The sequence below is a fragment of the Chrysemys picta genome, chromosome 5, assembly GCF_011386835.1.
Source record: "Chrysemys picta bellii isolate R12L10 chromosome 5, ASM1138683v2, whole genome shotgun sequence".
In the NCBI taxonomy this organism is placed as follows: Eukaryota; Metazoa; Chordata; order Testudines; family Emydidae; genus Chrysemys; species Chrysemys picta.
In genome coordinates this window covers 80,938,856-80,966,461 of record NC_088795.1, presented here as the reverse complement: position 1 = coordinate 80,966,461, position 27,606 = coordinate 80,938,856, and the positions used below count along the sequence as shown (strand labels likewise).

The 27,606-nt window shown below is 45.6% G+C and overlaps 1 protein-coding gene across 1 annotated transcript; it reads left to right on the top strand.

The window, feature by feature from the left end:
• Positions 1 to 11,553: 11,553 nt before the first annotated feature.
• On the top strand, positions 11,554 to 23,940 carry LOC135983694 (myb/SANT-like DNA-binding domain-containing protein 2). Its single transcript, XM_065596697.1, has 2 exons — positions 11,554 to 22,408; positions 23,273 to 23,940. The coding sequence occupies exons 1-2, from the start codon at positions 21,871 to 21,873 to the stop codon at positions 23,773 to 23,775; spliced, it is 1,041 nt and encodes a 346-aa protein (XP_065452769.1). The 5' UTR covers positions 11,554 to 21,870; the 3' UTR covers positions 23,776 to 23,940.
• Positions 23,941 to 27,606: the final 3,666 nt, after the last annotated feature.

Sequence of the window (27,606 nt, the reverse complement as noted above, 5' to 3'; positions counted from 1 at the left end):
CGCGAGGCCCTGCCCTAATAAGGCGCGGCTGGCGGCGCTGTGAGGGGTTCGCATTCTCCCGCCTTCGCCTCCGGGCCGCTCCTATTGGTTCTGGGACTGGACGTGAGTGGGGAGGCGGGGCTCTCTTAAAGGGAAAGTAACACTCCTTCCAGCCCCTTCTTCCACAGCCCTGCGTTCTCTCTTCTGCTCTCAGAGGGGCTTTGCCCCACGGTGTGGCTGCAGACAGGGGCCGCTCCCAGCGCGTGGGCGGTGGGACCCTCTGCCGTCATCCGTCCCCCCTAGGCTGCGGGTTGCCCCGTACTTGGGCAGTGCCGGGCTGCAGGGAGCTGGGGGGAAGAAGGGGGCGTGACACACTTTTTAAATGTAAGTGGGGCTACTCCACTGCCCTTCTCCCTGCAAGGCAGGGGGTGCACAGGTCTAAATCACTTTCACTGCAGGTTATGTCTCAAGGCAGTTGAATGCCATGGCTGCGCCTGGTGCTGATGAGGTGCTGTTATACAGTATATTTTGAAAACTGATGTTTCTTCCACCCCACACTTTCCCATCCATGGTTCCTGGGTTCAGTCACCCATCTACCTTTGCATGTTTCTTCATCCTTGCAGGATGATCTCTGTAACATACTGTAACTAATTTATTGATATAAATCTGCCACAACTTGTGAAGAAGTTGTTCTCTTCCATCCTCCCTCCTCCCCCCAAAAAAGGAGTGCCCAATGGATCAGTAAGTTTGGTATTTTCTGCTCACATCACTTACATATTTAAGGATAACATTCTGTCCTTCTGCACTTTCCTTTCTGTAAGTATCATCTTTGGAACCATTTCAGCATCTGAAAGAATAATTCACCATGCTGAAACCTAATTTCTGGTTTCCAAATACACTACAGTGGGGGTACGGTGAGGGGGAGGGAAGTTCTATTGCAGTGCAATGTATATGCAGGTAAAAAATGTCTGCAGGTAGCTGGTACCTTTATTACCGAAACATTTTCAGCAGCTATGTCTAATTTATTTCTAAACAGAAACACATTCTTTAGGATGTGGACACATTTGTACCAGTAGTATAATAATAGACTATAGGCAGGCAAACAATACCTTTCCACTACGTTAGAATATGCTTCAAAAGCACACTTTTCTCACAATGGCAATTTATATGCTGTGATCTCTAATTAATTTGTAGTCTTTGAGTTGCAAGTAGCTCTATCTTAGGCCATTCTAGCCCACAATAAGAGATATTGATTTTCTTGACAAAGGAATAAGATAAAACGATTCATGAAAAACTATTATTTAGAAAAGCTCAATGACAATTTATCCCCAGAAGTAATTTCAGAGAATTATAAATAAAGCCTCAAAGAAATTTAGTCTTTTAAAATCCACTTGCCTGTCAACAAAGTCTCTAATTTTAATAGAGCTTCCTGTGTCCCCAAAGTTTGATGCAGAATTTGTCTCAGACATTAACAACAAGAAACATAGGCTTATATTTCTTAGCAATGAAAGACTTGGAACAATTATATTATGCAAGTTTAGTTACCAAGAAATTTTGTTTTAATCTACAAAACTCTTTTCAGTTATTTTCATGTGAACTCTGCTACGATGACAATATTTGCCATCACAACATGGCCAACTGACAACTCTCTGACTCCACCTACTATGAAGAACTCAGAGAAGACCCAACTGCACAGTTTACCCAGGAATTTAAGGATTTCATCAAATCCTGCCTAAAACAATTCCAAGAGAAACTCTACAACCTCATCCCCCACAATTCCACCCCAGGGAACTTCTACATGCTTCCCACGATATACAAGCAAGGGATCCCAGGCAGCTCCATCATATGTGGCCATGTCATTCTTACTGAAGGCATATCAGGATTCATAGCAACAATCCTCAAACCACTCACCACACAAAGGGCCAACTTCCTCCAAGACACAGCCAACTTTCACCAGAAACTCCACAACATTAACAACCTCCCTCAGAACACCATCCATGCCACCCTGGATTTTTTTCACAAATCAGTTTCCAGAGTGAAATAAACTAGCCAGTTTCATTTTAATTTGCGGTAAATTGTTAAACAGTTTCATTTTATGGCACTGATCATCGCTATATGGATGATTCAGACCACATTGTCAATGCAATATCTACTGGTGTTATAAATAACATTTATATTGTAAAAAATTGAGGACTTTAGTCATTTTGCATTGGAAGAAAAGTACATAGATTTATTGAACTGGTACAAAATGCTTTAAAAAGAAGTTGTATATTTTGAGCTGTTGTAGTTACACTTGTAATGAGTATGGACATCTGTATCATTCTGCAATCTTATAACAGAATTCAACTGAAAAATACAAGTTTCCATTGAAGAGCAGTGAAATAAAACAATAAATCGAAATTTTCTCTTATGTCAATGACAGCATGTTTAAACTGCTCAACCCCAATCCATGATCTAGGATTATGCATGCACCATTGGTAGAGTAACATTCAATAAAATTAGTTCTGAATAATTCATAGAGGGCATGAAAATGGTTTTATAGATATGTCTTCTGTGTAATCTTACTAATACTGTTAAAAGTTTGCAAATTGTGTGACACTGCAGAATTTCAGTAGTAACCTTACCAGTGCCATGTAAAAAAGCTATGACAGACACCTTCCTATTCTGCTCAGCATTTCCCTGTTTACACGTCTAAGGATTGACTACAGCATTACACAGTTCATTTGTTTTTCCATCAGAACCCCTATAAACTTTTCAGTCACTGCTTTTCTGTTTACAGTTCCCCATTCTGTAGGCTTGGCCTACATTTTTTGTTACTAGATGTATTACTTTGCCTTTGGCTATATTAAAATGCATGTTTGTGCCCAGCTTGCCAAGTGATACCGATTGCACTGCATAACTGACCTGTCCTCAGGATTATATTTTCTACAACACTAATCTTTGTCACCCGTAAATTTTATGAGCAATGATTTTATATTTTCTTCAAGATCATTGATAAAAATATTAAATATGATTGGGCCAAGAACTGATCTCTGCAGAACTCCAGTAGAAATAAATCTATTTAATGATGATTCTGTATTAATTATATTTTGAGAGCAAATAGTTAGTCACCCTTAATATGTCTTGTCATAAATATAAAGGAAAAGGTAACAACTTTATGTATGCAGTAACATAAAATCACTCCTGGCCAGAGGTACTGAATCACTTTACCTGTAAGGGGTTAAGAAGCTCAACTAACCTGGTTGGCACCTGACCAAAAGGACCAATAAGGAAAGAAGATACTTTCAAATCTTGGGGAGACGGGGAGGTTTTGTTTGTGCTCTCTTTGTTGTTCTCTCTCTGGACAGAAAGAGAGACGAGGCAGAAAAAACATCTCCTGAAAACATATCTGAAAAGAGCATCTAAGATTACAAAAATTGTAAGTAAGGGCAAGAAAATGCGTTAGATTATCTTTTCTTTTAGCTTGTGAATTTTCCCTGTGCTGAGAGGGAGTTTTATACCTGTTTTTGTAACTTTGAAGCTGAGCCTAGGGGGAATCCTCTGTATTTTAAATCTTTTTATTACCCTGTAAAGTTTACCTCTGCCTTGATCTCCTCTCTTTTTGCTGCTGGGACTCGGCAGGGCCTGAAAGTCACCTTTGCCCCAGGGTCTGTGATAATGTGAGGATATGCTTCTGGTTTGGTTGAAAACACGTCCTGGTATCGGTTGATCATCTCAGTTACCTCCTTCTTCTGGTTCGGTGTCAGATCAGGGGATATCCTGATCTGCTCCTGCAGGTTATTTCCCTGGATCGGGGTCTCGTTGGGCCACTACACGTGCCTCTTGCTGGTGCCAAGGTTTCAAGTGTTCTTGTTTCCGGCGTCCTGGCTGCCACACCTTGTAGGTTACTTCCTCCACGGGTTCAACCACCTCATAGGCCCCTGCCATTGGGCCAAAAGCTTGCTTTCTGCCGTGGGTACCAACACCATCACTCAATCCCCTGGTTGGAACTGTCGGACTTTTGCCTGGCGATTGTAATGGGTTTGCTGGGCCTCTTGAGCCTTTTCCAAATGTTTCCGTACAATAGGGGTGACCTAGGCTATCTGGTCTCGCATCTGCAATACATGTTCAATTATATTTCTCCCCTCATTGGGTTCCTCTTCCCAGATCTCTTTGGCGATATCTAGTATGCCATGGGGATTGCACCCGTATAAATAACTCAAAGGGGGAAAACCCAGTTGAAGCCTGAGGTACCTCCCAGATGGTGAACATAAGGTAAGGTAGTAGGGTGTCCCAATCCTTCCTGTCCCGACTTACCACCTTCCTTATCATAGCCTTGAGGGTTCGGTTAAACCTTTCTACCAGCCCATCGGTCTGCGGGTGATACACTGAGAACTTCAGTCTATGTATGTGGAGCAGAGTACAGAGGTCCTTCATTAGCTTCGACATAAATGGGTTCCTTGGTCTGTTAATATCTCCTCTGGTAGCCCCACTTGGGCAAAGATCCTCACCAGCTCTTTGGCTATCGTTTTAGAGGCCATGTTCCGCAGGGGGACGGCTTCTGGGTAGTAAGTAGCATAGTCCAGAATGACAGGTATATATTGGTGGGACGTCTTCTCCAGGGGTCCCATTGGGTCCATGGCTATTTGCTTGAAGGGGACCTCTCAGTTTGGGTAGTCTAATGACACTATCCTCTTCCCCCTCAGTGCTCCAACTCTTTGTGGCCTCTGGTGGGCCTTCAGCTCCTTTTTTTCCACCTGGGCCCTCCTGGTGGCCCAGTCACCTGAGCTCTGGGGCTTGGTGCTGCTAGTTTTAACCCAGGGCGCCTCTTCCTTAACTGGTCTAGTCAGCTCCCTCGCCGTCCTTTGCCTCTCTACCAGTGCAACAACCTCGTCGTAGGTGGAGGGTTCGTTCTGGCTTCCCCAGGCGCGAAGGTCTGGTGGTAGTCCTCTCAGGTAATGGTCGATGACCAGAACCTCTAGTATCTCTACTGGACTCTGGGACTCAGTTCATAACCACTTTTGTGCGAGATGGATGAGGTCATATAATTGGGACCGCGGGGTTTTGTTTTCTTGGTACCTCCACTCATGATACCGCTGGGCCCGCACTGCGTTTGTTACTCCAGATCTGGCCAGGATCTCTGCTTTCAGCTGGGGGTAGTCTGTCGCAGCCTCTTCAGACATACGGGGCCGGCTCCAGGCACCAGCGCAGGAAGCAGGTGCTTGGGGCGGCACGTCCGGGTCTTTGGCAGCAATTCAGTGGCGGGTCCCTCTTGGGAGGAAGGACCCGCCACCGAATAGCTGCCGAGGAATGAAGCGGCGCAGTTGAGGTGCCGCCAAAGTGCCGCCGATCGCAGCTTCCCCCCCCCCCCCCGCCTTTGCTGCCTGGGGCGGCAAAAAAGCCTGAGCCGGCCCTGCAGACATATCATAGTAGGCCTTCTGGGCCTCCCCACATAGGAATGAGGCGAGAATGCCAGACCACTGATCTCGAGGCCAAGCCTCCCATAGGGCTGTCCTCTCAAAGGCCAGGAGATATGCCTCTACGTCATCCCCCCGCGTCATTTTCTGCAGCCAATTGCTGGCCCATATGATCCACGTCCCATCATGGCCGCTATTCATCTCTGTAAGGGCCTTCACTTGGTTTACCAGTTCCCGCAACATTGTACAGTCTTGAGTGGCCTGGTCCATTAACAAGCGATTGGTCTCCTGTGCAGCCGCACTGCCTCCTGTTGGGCGGCTTCCTGGACACAGGTAGCCTCCTGCTGGCCAGCCATGGCTTGTATCAGTGCCCGCACTACGTCTTCCATTGTGGTGGGGGGGGGAACACCTCTCTTTTTTTTTTTAAACAATACCAGCCTCCTTCCACCATGCTGTGCACACCAAATCCCACTCCTGACACCAGTTGTGACAAAGTTCCTTCTCTGCCTTTGTGGGTCCTGCGCTTATTGGTGGATTTGCTTGCCCCCTCAGTTTGGCCACTTTTGCCAGTGGCTCAAACCTGCCATTCACTCAGCTAACCTCATCACTGGCCAGCATGGGTAAAAGGAGGAGAACAATCCCCGCAGTCTCTGCTGACCCCCTTAGTGGGTCGGGGGACAGGCCAGGGACCTTCCCATCTGGTGGGACCCACAGTCCAGGTCCTCTTGTATCAAAATAGGGAGTTAGGGAGATGGGGGAAACCCAGGCCTGCCCTCTACTCCGGGTTCCAGCCCAGGGCCCTGTGGATTGCAACTCTCTACAGTGTCTCCTGTAACAGCTGCATGACAGCTACAACTCCCTGGGCTACTTCCCCTTGGCCTCCTCCCAACACCTTCTTTATCCTCACCACAGGACCTTCCTCCTGATGTCTGATAACGCTTGTACTTCGCAGCCCTCCAGCAGTACACCTACTCACTCTCAGCTTCTTACGCGCCTCTTGCTCCCAGCTCTTTGCACACACTTCACTAACTGAAGTGAGGTCCTTTTTAAAACCAGGTGCCCTGATTAGCCTGCCTGTCCTAATTGATTCTGATAGCTTCTTAATTGGCTCCAGGTGTCCTAATTAGCCTACCTTAATTGGTTCTAGCAACTTCCTGATTGTTCTGGAACAGCCCATTATCTTACTCAGGGAAAAGGGACCTGCTTATATCTACCTTCTATCACTCTCCTGTAGCCATCTGGCCTGACCCTGTCACAGTAGATTATGGTTTTGACTGTGCTGGATTCTTGAGACAGAAGGCTTCATATGGAAAAGGAACAAGCCAATTTTGCCCAAGAAAAATAAGGATCTTGCTGACATGTTCCTACAGTAGCAGTCCCTTTTTGAGGGGAACAGAGAAGTATACAAGAACCACACCTCTGCAACAAAGGGAAACTCAGCAAGTTTGTGAGAAAGAAGTATGCTGTACAACTTCAGGAAGACTCAATGACTGATGATTCTGGACCCTCATAATGATATCTACATGTGCTTATGTTCATTTTCCCTCCAGGTCAGGCAATAAGTATCCTGAAATTTGAGTACTATTTTGAGTCAATGGTCGGCATTTACTACATTCAAATATTACAGTCACTCCACTGATGAGTTAAAGATTCTTGGAAGTTCCTAGGAACCTCTTGTTAAAATTTTGCCACCAACCTAAAGTGAAACTTGAGGCAATTTTTTAACCTTTCACGAATTCATTGTCCTTCTGGAAAAATGCTGAACCATCCCTTCCACAGATGACTCATCTCTGACGAGAATGAAAAAGAGAGTAAGTAAAAATACTGCTGAAGAGCAATTTTTTACTTATGAAATAATCAAGTAACCCTCACTGGCAGGTATCTTTAAATATTTCCCAGGGAGGCATTCGCTGCCACCACCACTTCAAATTACCCAAGTGGAACACTGTGCTATACTACCAATATACATCAATATACATTTTCAAAAACAATGTATTAGTATTTCCAACGAAGTATAGCTTTGTCTTATTCTTTGGTTCTAGTTTGGACATAACATTTTTGTTTAAACAAGAAAACAATGAATGGAATGACCTCTTCCTAGCAAATTCTCATAATTTGTACTCCAAACCTTCCTGCTTCCTCTCAAACCTTCCTGCTACCTTCTTTCTCTGTCACTGTGGAAACCACCACTATCCCATCTACCACTCAAGCCTGTAACTTGAGCATCATCTTCAACTTGGACCTCTCTAGGTCCTCACATCCAGGCTACATCTAAATCTTGATGATTCTTTCTGCATAACATCTCTAAGATGTGACCTTTCCTATCCATCCACACAGCTAAAACTCTTGTCCAAGCTGTCATTATCTCTATTCTCGATTACTTTCACATCTTCCTCTCTAGCCTTGACAAATGCAATCTTGCCCTGCACATATCCATTCCAAATACTGATGCAAAGATCATTTTCCTAGCCCATCACTTTGACCACGTCACCTCTGATCCCTCCACTGGCTCCCCCTTCTCAGTCACATTTAACATAAGCAACTTGTTTTCACTTTGAAGGCCCTTCACAGTCAACCTCCCACCCTTGCTGTCATCTCTGATTCTCTATCAAGATGTCAGCCTCCACCACACACTTGTTCAACTTTCAAACAAGCACCTTTGTGCTTTCTCCCATGTTCCCCTTCACTCTTGGGAGGAGCTGTTTGTATACATCTGCAAAAACTACCTCATTATCCTCCTTCAATACTATCCTTAAAATTCTCCTTTTCCATGATGCCTACAAACAGCTCAACAACTGTTAGGCTGTTGGTGTGAGACCACTGCCTATCATGTTGACCTTCAGGGCCGGCTTTAGGAAGTGCGGGGCCTGATTCGAATACCCGGCGGCGGTCCGGGTCTTCGGCGGCATTTCGGCGGCGGGTCCTTCACTCGCTCCGGGTCTTCCGCAGCACTGAAGGACCCGCTGCCGAAATGCCACCGAAGACTCGGACAGCTGCCGGGTGAGTAAAAAAATTAAAAAGGCGCCTAAGTTAGGCGCTCTTCTTTAGGGTGCAGGGCCCTCTTAGGCGCGGGGCCCAATTCGGGGGAATCAGCCTAAAGCCAGCCCTGCTGACCTTATTGTCTCATTGTTTCCTTGCGCTCTCCAGACTGTGTCTGTATCTATCTGCTGTCTCTTTTCTTTTTTTAGATTTTAAGCTCTTTGGAGTAGGGACTCTCTTTTTGTTCTGTGTTTGTACAGAACCCAGCACAAGGGAGTCCTGGTCCATGACTATAGCTCCTTGGCACTATGGTAATACAAATCATCATAATAAATAATAATAATTCCTCAGCCCTTCATCCCTCCTCTATCCAAACATATTAATCCAAGGCATGATATTCCTCACAGATCAAGGAGGGAATTTTTTTGCAGAAGATTATTAAAATATTGGCAACACCTAATGGAATTACTCTGCATCATTACATCTCTTAAAACACAATGTCAAAAACACAAGAAGAGTTAGAAAAATGGAAGAGGGTGGTTAAATCTGTTTTTCTTCTTATGTAACAAATATTTTTTCAAATGAACTCATCTAAGATAACAGCACAGCAAGTAGCTTTGCAGCCAAATTTGAGCCCAGTCTACTAGAGCCACACTCAGTTGACTGCAAGTGGCAATTCTTTAAAAGGTTCTAGTTTCAGATGTCAGAGCTGAAAATACATTTTCTGTAACAGGAACAGTGCTGGTGGGGAAAAAATATTTAACTGGACTCATTGAAAGTCAGCTATGTATTGCCTTATTTATAGACAATTGTATGTGGTACTTGCAAATCCTGACACACCATTTTCAAGTCATCTATCTGCAACAGCACTCAGTGTAATATTTCCACTCCTCTCTCACTGATTTTTAAAAATGTTGAAAATATTACCAGGCAGCAGTTATTTTCAAACATGGAGGTATCTTAAATGCAGGTAGAATTGAGTGTCTCTGATTAGTCATGTGAAAGCAGTACGTTATTCATAATCCTAGATCACTCAGAATATACTCTTCATTTTCCTAATGTTAGCATAGGTCTTCAGTCAATTCAATCTTTTATTTCTACAAAAAAGGGGAATAATATTTATTCTAGATAATTCTATACAATCTGACACCAGACTACAAAATATTACATGGAATATGAAAACAAGTTTAAATGACTAGAATACATTTCAAGGGAAACTAGAAAATGGAAACACATCCTCTGTAGTACTGTAGTAGCAAATAAAAAAGCCATCTAAATGGCATGTAAAATAATAGCTAAGGGTTGTCAATTTGGGTACAACATATGACATACAAATTTGTGTGGAAAAAATATGTTTATATAGCAGAGATAAAAGACCCTGAAGACAACATTTTTCTTTGAAGTAGATGTGGGAGCTGCTTCCACCAATAAACAGAGATACCAAAGCAAGACGTTAGCTCCCTACAGCCTGAGAGCTCACAGCACCATCTGACGAAACTAGAACACTGAGATTTCATTACAGGTTCTCCCAAAATAACTTTACAGATCTGTGCCATCCCTCAGTGCTTTCTTTATGAATGGTTCTTTGACAGAATTTTGTTATTTGATTCATTTAACATAGCTTCACTAACATATGGCTGTTCAGTATGACAAATTAGAGGAGAAAAGAGGTAAAGAAAGAAACAGTATAAAATGGTGGATGAGTTTCCAGATTGTAATAAAAATGTCTGCTACATATACTATTGGTTTAAAAGCTCAACAAGCTCCACCTCAGAGAGGCCCCAGACTCAGATCAAGGCTCAGGAACAGCAAGCAATTATCTGAAGATATTATCTTGTCCTTCAGAATCTCAGCTTGCTTTCTTAAATTTTTAAAGAAAATCTCAATCTATTATGGTTAAAGCAAAAAACCTCAGAATGCAAATCTTTCAGTGCAGAGATGTGTCAGCAGAGAGCCTCGAACAACAACTTTTAGAGATCTGAACTGTCTTATTCATCTCAGTGAGAAGCTAAGGCAGATGCCCCATGATTGGAACATGGGAATTGTAATATTAGATCACACCAAAGGTCCATCTGGTCCAATATCCTGGACAGTGACAAGTAACAGATGCTTAAGAGCAATGTGTAAAAACCTATAGTAGACAGAAGTAGAAGTAGTCTGCCCCCATTGGGTCTCATACTATAATAGTTAATAGATTGACTTAAGCCCTGATGCACAGGTTTAAATTCTGGAAGGGATATTGTCATAATTAATTATGATAACTCTGGATATTCTGTTTATATGGATATCCATATAAATGTCCATTCCCTTTTTAATCTTGGTAAGTCATGATGATCATTTAAGTGTTAACATTGTTAACTATTTTATCCCTGGTGTAAGATAGAAGAGGACAGATCACACGTCTGCATAATTTACTGTGAGGAAAGTATCTTTTTGGCGCTAGGTGATGTTTGGGAGATTCATCAACTTTTGTTTTTCCCCTATCATGAAGGACCCCAGTCCAAGGAGTCTGGCAGGGTCCATGAGCATATAGAAGCCCCACCAAAGGGGAATCAAGTGGCAACGCTCTCATATTTTGAACACCCATACAATTAATTGTGAGTGAGGGCTCATTGTGGAGATTCACGTGGGTGGAACTTATTTTGTGGAAGTAGCCTGGAACAGTACCACCACTTTTCTTCCTGCATTCTGAACGCTACCCCAGACAGAGAAAAAGTCAGAAACAGAGAAAGCACAAGGTAATTTGGACAGCATTGAAGTCTGACACAGAGAAAAGGGAGCAGTTCAATTACTTGTTAGTAGTCTAAAGTAAAAAAACAAGTTTAAAGAAAAAAAAAACAGCTTATAATTAAAGATAAAACCTAGATCAACCTAATACCTTGAAGCTACCCCTCTGATACTAGATCAACCTAATACCTTGTCCAAATCACATGTCCATTCAAATCAATAGAAAGCCTATGGACTTTTCACCACTGTGTCATATAGCCCTGATAAAAACACCTGAACTCTCTTTACACTAAGCTTTAACTATTGCTATCACTAGTGGTGCTGCACAGGTGTAGCAGTACTAGTTGCATTTCTGCCACGGCACACAAGCCTACACAACTGCAATCTGACAGAATATAAATATATTCTGAATGAATCTAGTGCCTGCTTCCATTTATGTGACAGGAACCTCCCATGTGTCAGGTGAGCAGGATTTGAATTTATTGATTGATGCAATAAGTTCCTCCTAATGTTGCTGATTCTTTAGTTATATTGAAATCTATTTTACTCATCTAATTTATATATCCTTAGTTTGCTTAATCAAAACTACCATTTGCTCCAGATATGTGTCATGCTTATTCCATCTGCATCCCGTTCTTTGAAATGCACCTGAACTGTTTGAAGTCCTGACTTGGACAATAGAGGAATTAGTTATTTACTTGAAATAATTAGTTATGTCAAGGTTTACAGCTGATCAAACCAGTTATCCCTGACATGTTTAGGAGCATATCTGTCAACAATTCCCCAACGCATACATTTCTTCCTGCACCTATATTTAGAAGTGACTTCCGGTAAATTAATTTGGTTTGATCCAGCCAATCCGTTCTGATGTTAAAGATTTTCTTGTCATTCTCTATTGATGTGTGGCTATTTGTTCTTCCAACCGCCTCTTAAAATCCAGTGTACAATTTAACTGCTGTACTTAGGGTGACCAACAGCAAGGGTGAAAAATCGGGACAGGAGGTGGGGGGGTAATAGGATCCTATATAAGAAAAAGACCCCAAAATCGGGATTGTCTGGTCACCCTAGCTGTACTTCCATGTTGTACAATAGCCCAAGAACTGTTTAAGGTGTGAGCCACAGATAACCTTGTTTCGTGCAGTCAACTACGATTGCTGCATTTAGTTGCTTTCGCTGCTTGTGCTCGGGAGGGGCGCTGGCAAAAGGTTGGGCGTTCTGAGAATGAGCCCCGTTCTGTTGGTGCGGCGCTGGCGGTAAACACGCCTGCGCACTACCTGCATTCCTGTAGGAGTGACGGGCAGCCGCTTCTTGGCGGCGAGAATGTGAGCCGGCGAGAAGGGTCACTGCACGCTGCGGAGCGAGCGGCACTCTCTGCCTGGGGTCCGGGGACTTTCCCCTAGGCGGGTTCGGGAGCCCTTGGAGGAACCAGCGTCCTGACCAGTATGTGGCCTAGAGAGCAGGTCTTCAGAACATCCTACTAATTTAGCTGCGCGGGCTCCCTTATATCGGTCTGCATGTAATAATGCTTTACGGTCACGGTGAGCAGTGAGGCAACGGGCCACAACCGCATACGCCCAACCTGTTTATCTTACAGCGCCCCAGAGACCCACACAGAGAGCAGTGCTCCGCGTCTGGCTTAAACGAAAAGCAACTGCCCCAGCTACAGACAAACATTTACCTCAGAGCGTAAGACCTTGTTGTACACATCACGTGTGAATACATTATGCAGATTAACATCGCCATGGCTCCCTCCCTTCCCAATGGGGTGGAGCTGGAGAGCAGAGTTTGCAACGGAGGGACGGGGGTCGGGAATATTTTTGTGTCCCACTACCCTGTAAGGACACAAACAGCTCCCTCTCCCAATTCCCTACTGTGGCCCAGTGCTATAGGGGCGGGAGCTGAGAACAGCCGAGTGCTGCGTGCAGTCAGAGGAGATTATGCACCTTTCCTTAGTTATGCATACCTTCAGCCTCTGGTTTTTAGGAGGGGGGGGGGGAACCAACGGAGAACAGCTGAGTGCTGCCGGCAGTCAGAGGAGAAGAAAAAAAAAAAAAAAGCGGAGTGCAGCGTCCCGACTGAAGATCAATCGGGACGTGGGACAAATACCTAAATATCAGGACGGTCCCGATTTTATCGGGACGTCTGGTCACCCTATGGTGCAGACGCTTTGGTAGCAATGCTGGTGTCCGCTCCCAGCTGTCCTTGGTCTTCAGATCCTCCTCCTTCTTTCTCCAGCACATCACTCATAATCCTTCTTCTGCGGGGACAGCGCGTTTCACCCTTCCCTCCTTCAAACGTGGGCGCCCAGAGGGCCCAGCTCGCTGCACCTGCCTTGGGCCACCGACTGGAGTCAGAGTAACACTAGTGAACCAACTGGTCTTCCACCACAAAGTGATGATTCAACCGGGAGCACAGTACGGATGCAAGCAGTTGCACCCCTGCTTCATCTTGGTTCCTTCCAGGACTTTGTTATAGGCGACAGGGCCGACGAGAGGGAGGGGAAGCCGGTACAAATTACCAAGTGGTCCTGGAATAATGAAGGCTCAATTAATGTATGGTTTGGTGGGTGATTTTTAAAAAGCAAGTTCTGATTAGCCCAACAATTGTACACATCCATCTCTCATTAGGGGTAGTTTTCAGGCTACTCATGGTATTATCAGGCCTGGGGTGTTTACAAGTAATGGTAAATATTGATGACTTTGACATAGCCAAAGGGACAAAAATTAACATTAATACCAAATTTAGCTGTCTGAGTTCGCAACGTCTTACACTCGACTTGGTGGCATTTCTCTGTTTGGATGCAACATAACTTTTGAATGTCATATTGGATCAATTCCAAAATTTCAGGAACTGTTCTAGGATTTAGTTGGAAGAATTGTATTGATTTTGGGTAAAAATCAAACCAGAAGTGGGAAAAATGGGGACAAAGAGAACCGCGATCATCTGTTTAGCAGAGCCACAGTTTCAAGCTCCTCTGCAATCTATAGATCAGGGGTCAGCAAGAAGAGGTGTGCCAAGTCTTCATTAATTTAAGGTTTTGCATGCCAGTAAAAGGTTTCGCGTGCCAGACCAGCAGCGCGGGCGGCAGAGAGAACCCCAGACCGGCAGCAGCTCTGCTCAGCCTGCTGTCGGCTGGGTTCCATCCATCCAGGCCAGCAGCGGGCTGAGCAGGCCGGCGGGCAGGACCCCGGCTGGCAGGGGCCGGTGGCAGGGACCCCAGACCGGCAGCGGGCTGAGCGGTTCATCCCGCTGCTGATCTGGGGTTCCATAATCCAGGCAGGCAGCAGGCTGAGCGGGGCCGGCGGCCAGGACCCCTGCTGGCAGCAGTGTGCCGCTAAAAATCAGCCTGCGTGCCGCAGGTTGCCGACCCCTGCTATAGATCAAACAATTATACCAATTAACACCTTCCAAAATTAAAATCCCCTTATCTCACCCTGGGCTCCTCCTATCCCCCAAATAGAGTTTAATATATTGACACCCAGAATAATTTATTTCCCAGACAGAAAAAAGAAAAATAATAATGGTGAGGGAAGCAGGGGGATACAGAGCCATGGTGTAGGCGAGTCAGAGAATGGGGAATCCTGCTGGGGTGGGGTGGGGAAGGGCATACAGAGTTCCTGGCATATAAGGCAGAATGGGAGTCCCTGGGATGGGGAGAAAGAGAATGAGGGCACACACAGCCCCTGGCATAGGGAGATGGGGAACATACACAGAACCTCTGCGAGGGGTGGGGGGTGAAAAGGGGACCCTCACATGTTGTGGAAAGGGGAAAAGGAGGGTATGGGGGAGGAAGCATGGGATGAAAGGGAAGGGGAATGGTGGTAGTGGGAAGGTTCACACAGCCTTTGCCCCTTAGCATGGATGGAAGGGAAATGGGGAATTTTGGTATGGAGGGAGTGGGGGAAGAGGGGACACAGAGCCCCTGGTACAAGGTGAGGGAGTGGAGTTCTAGAGAGTACCTGAAATAAAGGGAATGGGATGGTGACACCCTGGGAGTTTTTGAGAGGGAATGGATGAATGCAGGGAGCTCCTGGTACATGCAGTGACTTTGGCCTGCAAAAGCTAAAAAAATGTACAATTCTCTAGTATCAGTATATTGTCTGATGTGATATCTGGGGACTGTGACAGATATTGATATCCCATGCAGTATCTTTGGGGACCACTGTATTAAATTAATGAATGGTTTATATATGATTGTGTTCTGCTTCACAGCACCTCCAGGAACTAAAAATAGTGGAGGCTGATTAAGGAGTGCAAACATCTCCATGGAGATGTCACCCACTGGGGTGCATTGGTAAATGGTATAGTCAATTGCATGACCACACTTTGGTTGATTATGAAATAAACGTAAGAGACCAAATAACCAATGTCAGTCAGGTTTATTACTATATGTCAATAATAGTGTAGTACAGGAAAAAGGTTCTATATGATACCAGTTTCCGGGAAGCCATCTCGTGCAATGTTGTTATATTCATGGGGCCCTACAAAACTCATGGTCCATTCTGGTCAATTTTTTGGTCATAGGATTTTTAAAATCATAATTTTCATGATTTCAGCTATTTAAATCTGAAATTTCACAGTGTTGTAATTTTAGGTGTCCTGACCCATAAAGCAGTTGTGGGGAGGGAGGGGTCGCAAGGTTATTGTAGGGGGGGCTGTGGCACTGCTACCCTTACTTCTGCATTGCCGATGGCAGTGGCCCTGCCTTCAGAGCTGGCCAGCTGGAGAGCAGTGCCTGCTGGCCGGGAGCCCAGTTCTGAAGGCAATGCCGTCGCCAGCCGCAGAGCAGAAGGATGGCATGGTATGGTATTACCATCCTTACTTCTGTGCTACTGCCTACAGAGCTGGCCTTCAGTTAACAGCTGCCACTCTCTGGCTGCCCAGCTCTGAAGGCAGCAGCGCAGAAGTAAGGGTGGCATGGTATGGTATTGCCACCCTTACTTCTGCTCTGCTACTAGTGGGGCACTGCCTTCAGAACAGGGTGACTGGCTAACAGCCGCCGCTCTCCAGCCGCCCAGACCTGAAGTCAGTTCAGAAGTAAGGGTGGCAACACTGTGACCCACCCTTGCGGCCCCCCTGCAACTCCCTTTTGGATCAGGATCCCCAATTTGAGAAACGCTGGTCTCCACCGTGAAATCTGTATAGCATAGAGTAAAAGCACACAAAAGACCAGATTTCACGGAAGAAGAGCAGATTTCACAGTCCATGATGTGTTTTTCATGGTCATGAATTTGGTAGGGCCCTATACATTTGCTTTACTCAAAGTGTGCTCCCAAAGTTACCCCCCTAAATTATCTTCTTGTACCCTGTTTACAAGTGAAAGATATTGTGTATATCTTACAAAATTAGATTTAACCAGTCGTCTTTCTACTTTGTTTTTTGGGTACCATGGTGTACACCTTATCTCTTTGTTCTGAACAGATGCGTTCCAGGTACTACAGGGTGAGAAGGCACCTCCTAGGTCTGTACTACGGTAGAACAATCATATGTTTTGTCCTCTTCCTTTGTGACATTCCAGTACAGGACTGTGAGAATAACTCCCTGCCTGTTGCTATGGTAAAATCATCATATTTCCCAATCCTGACATTTTTCCTATCTACTTTAAGCTAAAGCTTACTTCAGCTAAAGCAAGGTGTTATGGGATACTCAGCATAAGTGAACTGGATAGTAGTAAAAATATAGATCAATTTAGCCTATATAACTGCTATAATATTTGTGTTTAATGCTGTTTGTGCTTATTGCATATGAATAGATATATAAGGTGTGGACATATTAATATGATAGATAGATTAGATGCATGTTAGCCAGCATATACTGGTCAACATATCCCTGCTTGTTGCCTTGATAATTGTTATAGTTAAGCCAACATCTTTGCTAAATTAATATGTAAAACAGTGGTGAGGGCCTTTATATGTAACTTGTTTTACCAAACTGCGTAAGTGACAATACATAATTAACGCAACTAAAATTAATACACCTTATAACACAAGCAAAGTGTGGGATATGAGTATTTAAAGATTCTCCATCATGGATACGGTCATTTAAGGCTTGTTCTGCCTTGTGCATGTCATTGCTAATCTGAATAATGTGTGTCTTTTCTGTTTAGTAATAATTTTAAATTTAAAGTGAGTGGATCAATATGCCCATTAAAAACTGGTAGGTAAGTTTCAACTTCATCCTGTTATTGGGTCTCACTTCCTATCATAGATTCATTTTGAAAACTGGAATAGGCATTATTACAGTGTGTCCCACAGTGCTATAAACATAAGGAGTAAAACAAAAATATGGAATAATGACACTACAAATGAGGCCTCCATTTATAAATTCCTTGTAATTAGTTACTACATAGTCCTGCCCATCCATATTATAGGTTACCCTTACTGCTGGTTGTCACTATGTGGTAAACTTCCGTGGGCAGGAGACAGGAGCAGCTTAGCTTTTGATTCAAGCCATCATGGCCACACCCTGAAGTTGCAATACCAAAGCATTCCTGGCACAACAAATTATATGCAGTGTGCCTCAAGTTTTCATTGCTGCATGTTACACCTCTAGTTGAGGTAGAGCCAGTTGTTCTTCGTAGATGCTGTCTTCCAGATAACCTACTGAACAGACAGTAGCTTATTTATCAAATATTGCTGTGTTGTGATCCAATATTGATATTTATATATGGGATCAGACCCTGAGTAAAGTTGATTTGAATAATATGTGCCTTGAGTAAGATACAGTGTCACTGACCTCAAATTACAAATAGTGCTAAAGGGAATTTGCCTACACAATTTAACATATTGCCAATTTACCACTTTTTCTGTTACACATGGAGGACAATATGATTTAGCTAATAGTTTATTGCTAACAAGGGCAAGCAATTTTCCTTTTTTAATGTTCCCTAATGAGCTGGTTGTGGTAGTTAACATGTACAAATAATTTACCTTTACCTTTTTATTATTTGTTGCAATTAATTTATTAAGTTTTACTTGTGTTTTGCTAAACAGCTTAGCAATGTTTTGCATATTATGCACCACATACTGTATTGGATTTTTTAGTAGTGAGGCCTTGAATGCCATGAATTATGGGTTTAGAAATGGTTTCTGCTGCCTGATGCTCAAAATAGTTAATTTTTTAAAATATACTTTTCATGTTACCCCAAACAGACATTCTACATTCAAACAATCCTGAAATGTAACCAATAATTCAATCTAGACTTAAAGTCTCCTATTTGAAAGATATCAGAATGTGGAACAGTCTTTTGCCCAGCCATTGAGTCTTGTGCACATTCCCAATAAGATGCAATTATATTAATAAATATACAGTATATGAACAACAGTACATATGTATGTGAACAGTATACAGTATATGAGCCCTTTGCATATATGGGTTAAAACTGGGTTTTCCAAAGACTAGGAGACAAAGAAAGAGGCTTTGGTATAAAAAGCTGTATTTAAACAGACTCAGCGCTTTCTTTCTGATCCAGTAAATAGAAATGAACTTTTATCCAAGTGTAAGCAGAGTCAGGATGAGCTCTACCCTGACATCTGGTGGTGAATTATGGCGAGTGTGGAAAAGAACTCCAGGGGCTGATCTTGTTTGCATAGGCACACCCACTCGCCTGGCAGGAAACAACAGCAACTCAAAGTGGTTACGTTGGCTGGTGTGGGATCCCCAGTTTCTCTGTTATTGGGGCAGGAAGAATAAAGTTTTGTTACCCTGATTCTGTGAATCAAGGCCAGTGGAACTGGTGTATGACAGAAGGACTGAGTGAGTCATTCACCATTACCTAAGTAGCATTTGCTTGTCAAGGGGCATGGGTTACAAAACCCAGTGAATTGAGAGAGGATGGGGACAGGTATTTGTACCTGAGGGTGTGGCCCCCTCTCCAAGGGGGTTGAAACACCAATTGCACTACCTCCTCTCTCCACTGTTGAATGTCAGAGCTAACTTTGATTCCCTTAGGAGTCTAGTTACAGACTGCTGAGCTGAGTTCGCTTTGGGCCAATAGTGCACCAGCACTGGGGCTCCCCTACTACTAGCTGAAATCACTAAGAGCTGAAATCACAAAAGAGCTAAAGCTATTTAAGAGCTGAGATCACTGAGGCTGTGTTAACTAGTGGGGGAGCCTGAAGCTATAGCTAAGCTAACCTAGCTTAGCGGGGAGTGAGCGGAGCGGAGCGGAGCGGCTGGAGGAGCAGCTAGCAGAGCAGAGCAGAGCAGAGCCTTGTGGGAGCGGCCCACGGGATGGCTGGAGCGGAGCGGAGCGGCTCACAGGTCGGTGAGCGGAGCGGTGCGGCTCACAGGTCGGTGAGCGGAGCGGAGTGGAGCGGAGCAGCGCGGCTCACAGGTCGGTGAGCGGAGCAGCTGCCAGAGCAGTTCGTGGGACTGCGGGTGGAGTGGAGCAGTTCGTGGTGAAGGCTGCAGTGGAACCCCACGGAGAAGCAGCCGGTTGGCCTCGGATCACGTAAGGTGCCCCTTAACACCCTGCTCACCCCCCCCCTTGAACTCTGGGGCTGCACTGATCATGGACAGAGACTTTGGGGGGTTGTCGGACTTTTGGGACTTTTGTGATTCTTGGGTTGCTGGACCCAAGAGACTTTGGGATTGGTGGACTTTTGGGACTTTGGTGATTCTTGGGTCGCTGGTTTCAAGAACCAACGGGAGAGGACACGGCCCAATTTGCTGGGGTGGGTCTTCGCTCATGGTTTGGTCTAAAAACTCTAGTTGTGGTGTTTTTCCATTTAATGCTGATGTTGTTTACCTCATGTTATTAAACATTTTCTGTTACACTCAGACTCCGTGCTTGCGAGAGGGGAAGTATTGCCTCTTAGAGGTGCCCAGGGGGTGGTATGTAATTGTCCCAGGTCACTGGGTGGGGGCTCGAGCCGGTTTTGCATTGCGTTATTGAAACGGAACCCCTAGATACAGAACCCGGCCCTTGTTGCTGCCAACTTAGATGGGCAGAAGGGTTACACAAGGAGGCCCCAGTTGTGCTGAAGGATTGAAATTATACTGGCCTTCCAGACTTCCCATATGGTGATTCTTGGTATGTTTAGTGTGTATTTAAGTCCTTTTGTTTTTATATGTTTTTTTTTCTGTGATGCTCTTGTCCTAGGAATAAATGTACTCTGCTGAGAAAGAGTTGTATGGTCACTGGTAAATCATCACTGTCATTGACCTTGGAGACAACAGCACAGTGCAGGTACTGGCCTTTAAGCACACTGATTGCTGGAGATATCACAATGTATGGCTGGGGACTGTACAGCCTTAAAACTTTGGTAAGAAGTGAGTAGAACATGGGTCCCTGTCCCTAAACAAGTAATGTCCAGAAGACTTGAGACCTGATTGTTAACTTCTGGAGTGCATCATGGAATGGGAATACAGGGTCAATTACCTTGAAGGTTTGAGAGGAACAATATCCTGCCCTGGCAAAGGAATAGACTTGATTATCTAATAGGTCTATGTTTAACTAGATGTCAAGGCTCCCACCTGAAGCAGTAGTACCCTGCATCAGGGATCTATTTTCCACTCATCCACAAGCCTCATGCTATCACTTGCCTGGGTAGGTCCCTGGTCCTGTACAGCCTCCTTCAAACCATTTCCTGAAATCTGACAACGCTGTAAAGGAAAAAGTCCAGTAAAATTTTAAATAGGATAAACAACCAGAATATATAGCCATGTAACATATGACATGCCTATAACATCTAATCACTAGAACCTTGTCTAGACCAAGGGTATTCATTCACTGCAAAAAAGATGTGATTTTACATAGAGATAGCTAACATGAGACAGCTATCTTGATGTAAAATTCTAGTGGATACATGGCACCAGCCATGATATAATTAGTCAAGTTCAACCCTTATTTCCTGCACACCCCCACCCCCACGGGTTTAACCTCGAGTAGTTAAATTGAGATAAAAGTTAGAGTCTTGTTTTCACTAGGATTTTACATCAAGATAGTGATCTCAAGTTAAAAACACACCTTTTGCAGTAGAGACATAGCCTAGGACTTAAATTTGTGATGTTAGATTGAGCCACCTACCTAAATGTAACATCACACGTTTCATAGAATCACAGGACTGGAAGGGACTTTGAGAGGTCATCTAGTCCAGTCCCCTGCACTCATGGCAGGACTAAGTATTATCTAGACCATTCCTGCCGAGGCAGTCATTTCCTATTTCCCATTTGTGATATTGCAGAAAAGCTTGAAGCCACGTGCTACAAGCACATAAGAATAGACTGTGGCAAATTTAACTCAAAACAACTATTTAAAAACAAAGAAAAGTCTAATGTTAGGGTTTGAAGCCATCAAGTCCAGATCCTTTTTATCAGCACTGCCTCACTAGACAGCCAATGAACTTTACAACTTCATGTTGGAGTCTGGTTTACTTGGTCTTAGTTTTGTAGAATGTGTTAGGCCTGGTCTACACTACGGGTTTAGGTCGACTTTAGCAGCGTTAAATCGAATTAAGCCTGGACACGTTCACACGACGAAGCCCTTTCTTTCGACTTAAAGGGCCCTTTAAACTGGTTTCTTTACACCACCTTCGACGAGGGGATTAGCGATAAAATCGGCCTTTGCGGGTCGGAATTGGGGTAGTGTGGACAGAATTCGACGTTATTGGCCTCCGGGAGCTATCCCAGAGTGCTTCATTGTGACCGCTCTGGACAGCACTCTCAACTCAGATGCACTGACCAGGTAGACAGGAAAAGACCCGCGAACGTTTGAATTTCATTTCCTGTTTGCTCAGCGTGGAGAGCACAGGTGACCACGCAGAGCTCATCAGCACAGGTAACCGTGATGGAGTCCCAGGATCGCAAAAGAGCTCCAGCATGGACCGAACAGGAGGTACGGGATCTGCTCGCCATATGGGGAGATGAATCAGTGCTAGCTGAACTCCGTAGCAGTAAAAGAAATGGCAAAGTATTAGAAAAGGTCTCCAAGGCCATGAAGGACCGAGGCCATAACAGGGACACACAGCAGTGCCGCGTGAAAATTAAGGAGCTACGGCAAGCCTACCACAAAGCCAGAGAAGCAAACAGAAGGTCCGGGGCAGAGCCGCAAACTTGCCGCTTCTACGCGGAGCTGTATGCCATTCTAGGGGGTGCAGCCACCACTACCCCAACCGTGTGCTATGACTCTGTCAATGGAGAAACACACAGGGAAGAGGGTTCGGGGAACGAGGAAGATGAGAATGAAGGTAATGTAGGTAGCTCACAGCAGCAAGGAAGCGGAGAAACCGGTTTCCCCAACAGCCAGGATATGTTTGTCACCCTGGACCTGGAACCAGTAACCCCCGAACTCACCCAAGACCCTGAGGGCACACAGGAGACCTCTGGTGAGTGTACCTTTGTAAATATTACACATGGTGTAAAAGCAAGTGTGTTTAATGATTAATTTGCCCTGGCAATCGCGGCCAGTACAGCTACTGGAAACGTCTGTTAACGTGTGTGGGGATGGAGCGCAAATCCTCCAGGGACATCTCCAGAAAGCTCTCCTTCATGTACTCCCAAAGCCTTTGCAAAAGGTTTCTGGGGAGGGCTGCCTTATCCCGTCCGCCATGGTAGGACACTTTATCACGCCAGGCCAGTAGCACGTAGTCTGGAATCATTGCATAACAAAGCATGGCAGCGTATGGTCCCGGTGTTTGCTGGCATGCAGACAACATCCATTCCTTATCTCTCTTTGTTATCCGCAGGAGAGTGATATCATTCACCTGGTTGAAATGGGGTGATTTTATTAAGGGGACATTCAGAGGTGCCCGTTCCTGCTCTTCTGAACAGAAATGTTCCCCGCTGTTAACCACGCGGTGGGGGGAGGGGTGAAGTGATCATCCCAGAGAATCGTGTGTGTGTGGGGGGGGGGGGGTTACTTGGGTTTGTGCTGCATGTTAACCCGGAAACCGCGGCCTCTCCTTTTACATTGAAAACCCATTTTAAATGGCCAACCCAATTCATCCTTGATATGGGAAATGCGCTGCTGTTTGAAACCATTCCCACATGTTAAGAAGGTTAAAAAAGCCAAAACACTGTGGCTTACCATGGCTGCCTGCAAGCCGAAATCTGTTGCCTGGCACTGCGTGAGTGATCTCTCATACCAAACCGGCAGGCAGAGGAAAAATGCGACCTTGTAACGAAAGAGTGTACCCATTGTTCTCTAAAATGTGTCCTTTTTTAACCACCTCTCCCTTCTCCTCCACCAGCTGCAAATGTTTCTCCTTCGCAGAGGCTAGTGAACATTAGAAAGAGAAAACGGAGGACGCGGGACGATATGTTCACGGAGCTCCAGATGTCCTCCCACGCTGATAGAGCACAGCAGAATGCGTGGAGGCAGTCAATGTCAGACATGAGAAAAGCACAATATGAACGAGAGAAGAGGTGGTGGGCTGAATGGCGGGCTGAAAAGAGCAAGTGGCGGGCTGAAGATGATAGGTGGCGTCAGCTTGCAGACAGAAGGCAAGAGTCAATGCTCCGTCTGCTGGAGCATCAAACTGATATGCTCCAGCGTATGGTTGAGCTGCAGGAAAGGCAGCAGGAGCAGAGACCGCCGCTACAGCCCCTGTGTAACCAACAGCCCTCCTCCCCAAGTTCCATAGCCTCCTCACCCAGACGCCCAAGAACACGGTGGGGGGGCCTCCGGCCACCCAGTCACTCCACCCCAGACGATTGCCTGAGCATCAGAAGGCTGGCCTTCAATAAGAGTTAAAGTTTTAAAATGCAGTGTGTCCTTTTCCATCCCTCCTTCCCCACCCATCCCAGGCTACCTTGGCAATTATCCCCCTACTTGTGTGAGGAATTAATAAAGAATGCATGAATGTGAAATAACAATGACTTTATTGCCTCTGCAAGCGGTGCTCGAAGTGGGGAGGGGAGGGTGGGGGTGGTTGGTTTACAGGGAAGTAGAGTGAACCGGGTTGGAGGGGGGGGGGCGGAGGGTTCATCAAGGAGAAACAAACAGAAGTTTCACACCGTAGCCTGGCCAGTCACAAAACTCGTTTTCAAAGCTTCTCTGATGCGCACCGCGTCCTGCTGTGCTCCTCTAACCGTCCTGGTGTCTGGCTGCGCGTAATCAGCAGCCAGGCGAGTTGCCTCAACCTCCCACCCTGCCATAAATGTCTCCCCCTTACACTCACAGATATTGTGGAGCGCACAGCAAGCAGCAATAACAATGGGGATATTCTTTTCGCTCAGGTCTGAGCGAGTCAGTAAGCTGCGCCAGCGCGCTTTTAAACGTCCAAAGGCACATTCCACCACCATTCGGCACTTGCTCAGCCTATAGTTGAACAGGTCCTGACTCCTGTCCAGGCTGCCTGTGTACGGCTTCATGAGCCATGGCATTAAGGGGTAGGCTGGGTCCCCAAGGATCACGATAGGCATTTCAACATCCCCAATGGTTACTTTCTGGTCCGGGAAGAAAGTCCCTTCCTCCAGCTTTCGAAACAGACCAGAGTGCCTGAAGACGCGAGCATCATGTACCTTTCCCGGCCATCCCACGTTGATGTTGGTGAAACATCCCTTGTGATCCACCAGGGCTTGCAGCAGCATTGAAAAGTACCCCTTGCGGTTTATGTACTCGGTGGCTTGGTGCTCCGGTGCCAAGATAGGGATATGGGTTCCGTCTATGGCCCCACCACAGTTTGGGAATCCCATTTCAGCAAAACCATCCACTATTGCCTGCACGTTGCCCAGAGTCACTACCCTTGATATCACCAGGTCTTTCATTGCCCTGGCAACTTGGATCACAGCAGCCCCCACAGTAGATTTGCCCACTCCAAATTGATTCCCGACTGACCGGTAGCTGTCTGGCGTTGCAAGCTTCCACAGGGTATCACCACTAGTTTCTCAACTGTGAGGGCTGCTCTCATCCTGGTATTCCGGCGCTTCAGGGCAGGGGAAAGCAAGTCACAAAGTTCCATGAAAGTGCCCTTACGCATGCGAAAGTTTCGCAGCCACTGGGACTCGTCCCACACCTGCAGCACGATGCGGTCCCACCAGTCTGTGCTTGTTTCCCAGGCCCAGAATCGGCATTCCACGCCATGAACCTGCCCCAGTGACACCATGATTTCCACATTGCTGGGGCCTGTGCCTTGTGAGAGGTCTATGTCCATGTCAATTTCCTCATCACTCTCTTCGCCGCGCTGCAATCGCCTCCTCGGCTGGTCCGGGTTTCGCCTTGGCATGTCCTGGCTCTGCATATACTCCAGGACAATGCGCGTGGTGTTCATAGTGCTCATAATTGCCGCGATGATCTGAGCAGGCTCCATAATCCCAGTGCTAGCTATGGCGCCTGGTCTGAAAAAAGGCGCGAAACTAGTATCTGACAGACCAGGGGAAGGAGGGAGGGAGGGCAGGCCGAGTGACGACATGACGTACAGGTACAGGGAATTAAAATCAAGAAAGGTGACTGTGCATCAGGGAGAAACACAAACAACTGTCACACAGAATGGTCCCCCCAAAGATTAAACTGAAAACCCTGGGTTTAGCAGGCCGTTGATTTGACGGAGGGAGGAGGAAAGCAAATGAATACAGAACAAATCTATTTTTTACATCTTAAGACGATGGTGCAGCATGACTGATAGCCCTTGGCATCTTCTGGGTGCTTGGCAGCAAATACTGGGCGCTTGGCAGCAAATACTGGGCGCTTGGCAGTTAGTGTACTACGATGGCCTTCAGGCCTATTGCACGATCTGCTGCTCAGGGAAGACTCTGCTAATGTGCGATGATCCAACTTGTAATAGGACGGTTACCAGTCGTAATACACCATCTACTGCCAAAAGGCAAAAGGCAAGGGGCTGGTGCAATGCAGCCCTACGGCTGCCAGCCCCACAGCTGCCAGCACCCAGATCGCCGATGAAGGCTACCAGTCATGTTGCACCGTCTACCGCCAAAAGGCAGTTAGCTGCTGCTGCTGTGTAGCAATGCAGTCCCACGTCTGCCGGCACCCAGATGACATATGGTGACGGTGAGCTGAGCGGGCTCCATGTTTGCCGTGGTATGTTGTCTGCACAGGTAACCCAGGTAAAAAGGCGCAAATCTATTGTCTGCCGTTGCTCTGACGGAGGGGGAGGGGCCTGACGACATGTACTCAGAACCTCCCGCGACACTGTTTTGCATCATCCGGGCATTGGGATCTCAACCCAGAATTCCAATGGGCAGCGGAGACTGCGGGAACTGTGGGATAGCTACCCATAGTGCAATGCTCCGGAAGTCGACGCTAGCCTCGGTACTGTGGACGCGGTCCGCCGACTAGAGCACTTAGAGCATTTTAGGTGGGGACACACACAATCGGCTGTATACAACCAATTTCTATAAAACCGGCTTTTATTAATTCGACCTAATTTCGTAGTGTAGACATACCCTTAGATGGAGCTACGTAAGTGTGACACAACCATTGGTGCCAGCTAGCAAAGGCTTCACTACTCTGTATCAGCAACTCTTAACAGGCCTCACAAACTCACTATGCAGAACAGCTGTTTTTCATAGTATTTATCCATAAATAGCGTCTTGTAAGGTATCAAATGAAAACTGGGATCACACAGGTCATTAGTATTATTGTGAAATGTATGTACTGGTGATTATATGACTTACTAGAATTATGTTTTAAAGTCTGTAAACAGGGACAATTGAAAAGGTTTCTTCCAGAAAGGAAATAAGAGGTGGATCTCTCTGTGAAATGTAAATTAAGCATTGTAAGCCATTATGGCATAAACAGGATGGGAAAACAGCAGAGACTAAACCTCAGGGAGTTGTCGTCTCGGGCGTACAGAGACAATGAACTTTTGGGTAAAGAAGGCAAAAGGACACCTTGTTTATTCTTCACTTGAGGTGATAATCAGGTAGTACAGTAACATCCATGAAAACAGGATTTAAACCATCCTGGGTTGAAATGCTTCATAAAAGACTTAGCCCTGGTCTACACTACAGGGTTAGGTCAAATTTAGCCACGTTACGTCAATTTTATAATGAAAGCGTCTACACAAGCAACCTGTTCTGTCAATCTAAAGGGCTCTTAAGATCGATTTCTGTACTCCTCCCCGGTGAAGGGAGTAGCGCTAAAATCCACCTTGCTGGGTCGACGCAAATTGACAGTATTGGCCTCCGGGAGCTATCCCACAGTGCTCCAATGTGACTGCTCTGGACAGCACTTTCAACTCCGATGCACTAGCCAGGTACACAGGAAAAGCCCCAGGAACTTTTTAATTTCATTTCCTGTTTGGTCAGCGTGGCGAGCTCAGCAGCATAGGTGACCATGCAGTCCCCCCAGAATCATAAACGAGCTCCAGCATGGAGCGAACGGGAGACACTGGATCCGATTGCTGTATGGGGAGAAGAATCTGTGCAGGCAGAACTCCAATCAAAAAGAAGATATAAATGCTAATATATATATATATATGCCAAAATCGCACAGGGCATGATGGACAGAGGCTACAACAGGGACACACAGCAGTGCTGCGTGAAAGTCAAGCTCAGGCAAGCCTATCAAGACAAAGGAGGCAAACGGTTGCTCTGGGTCAGAGCCCCATACATGCCGCTTCTA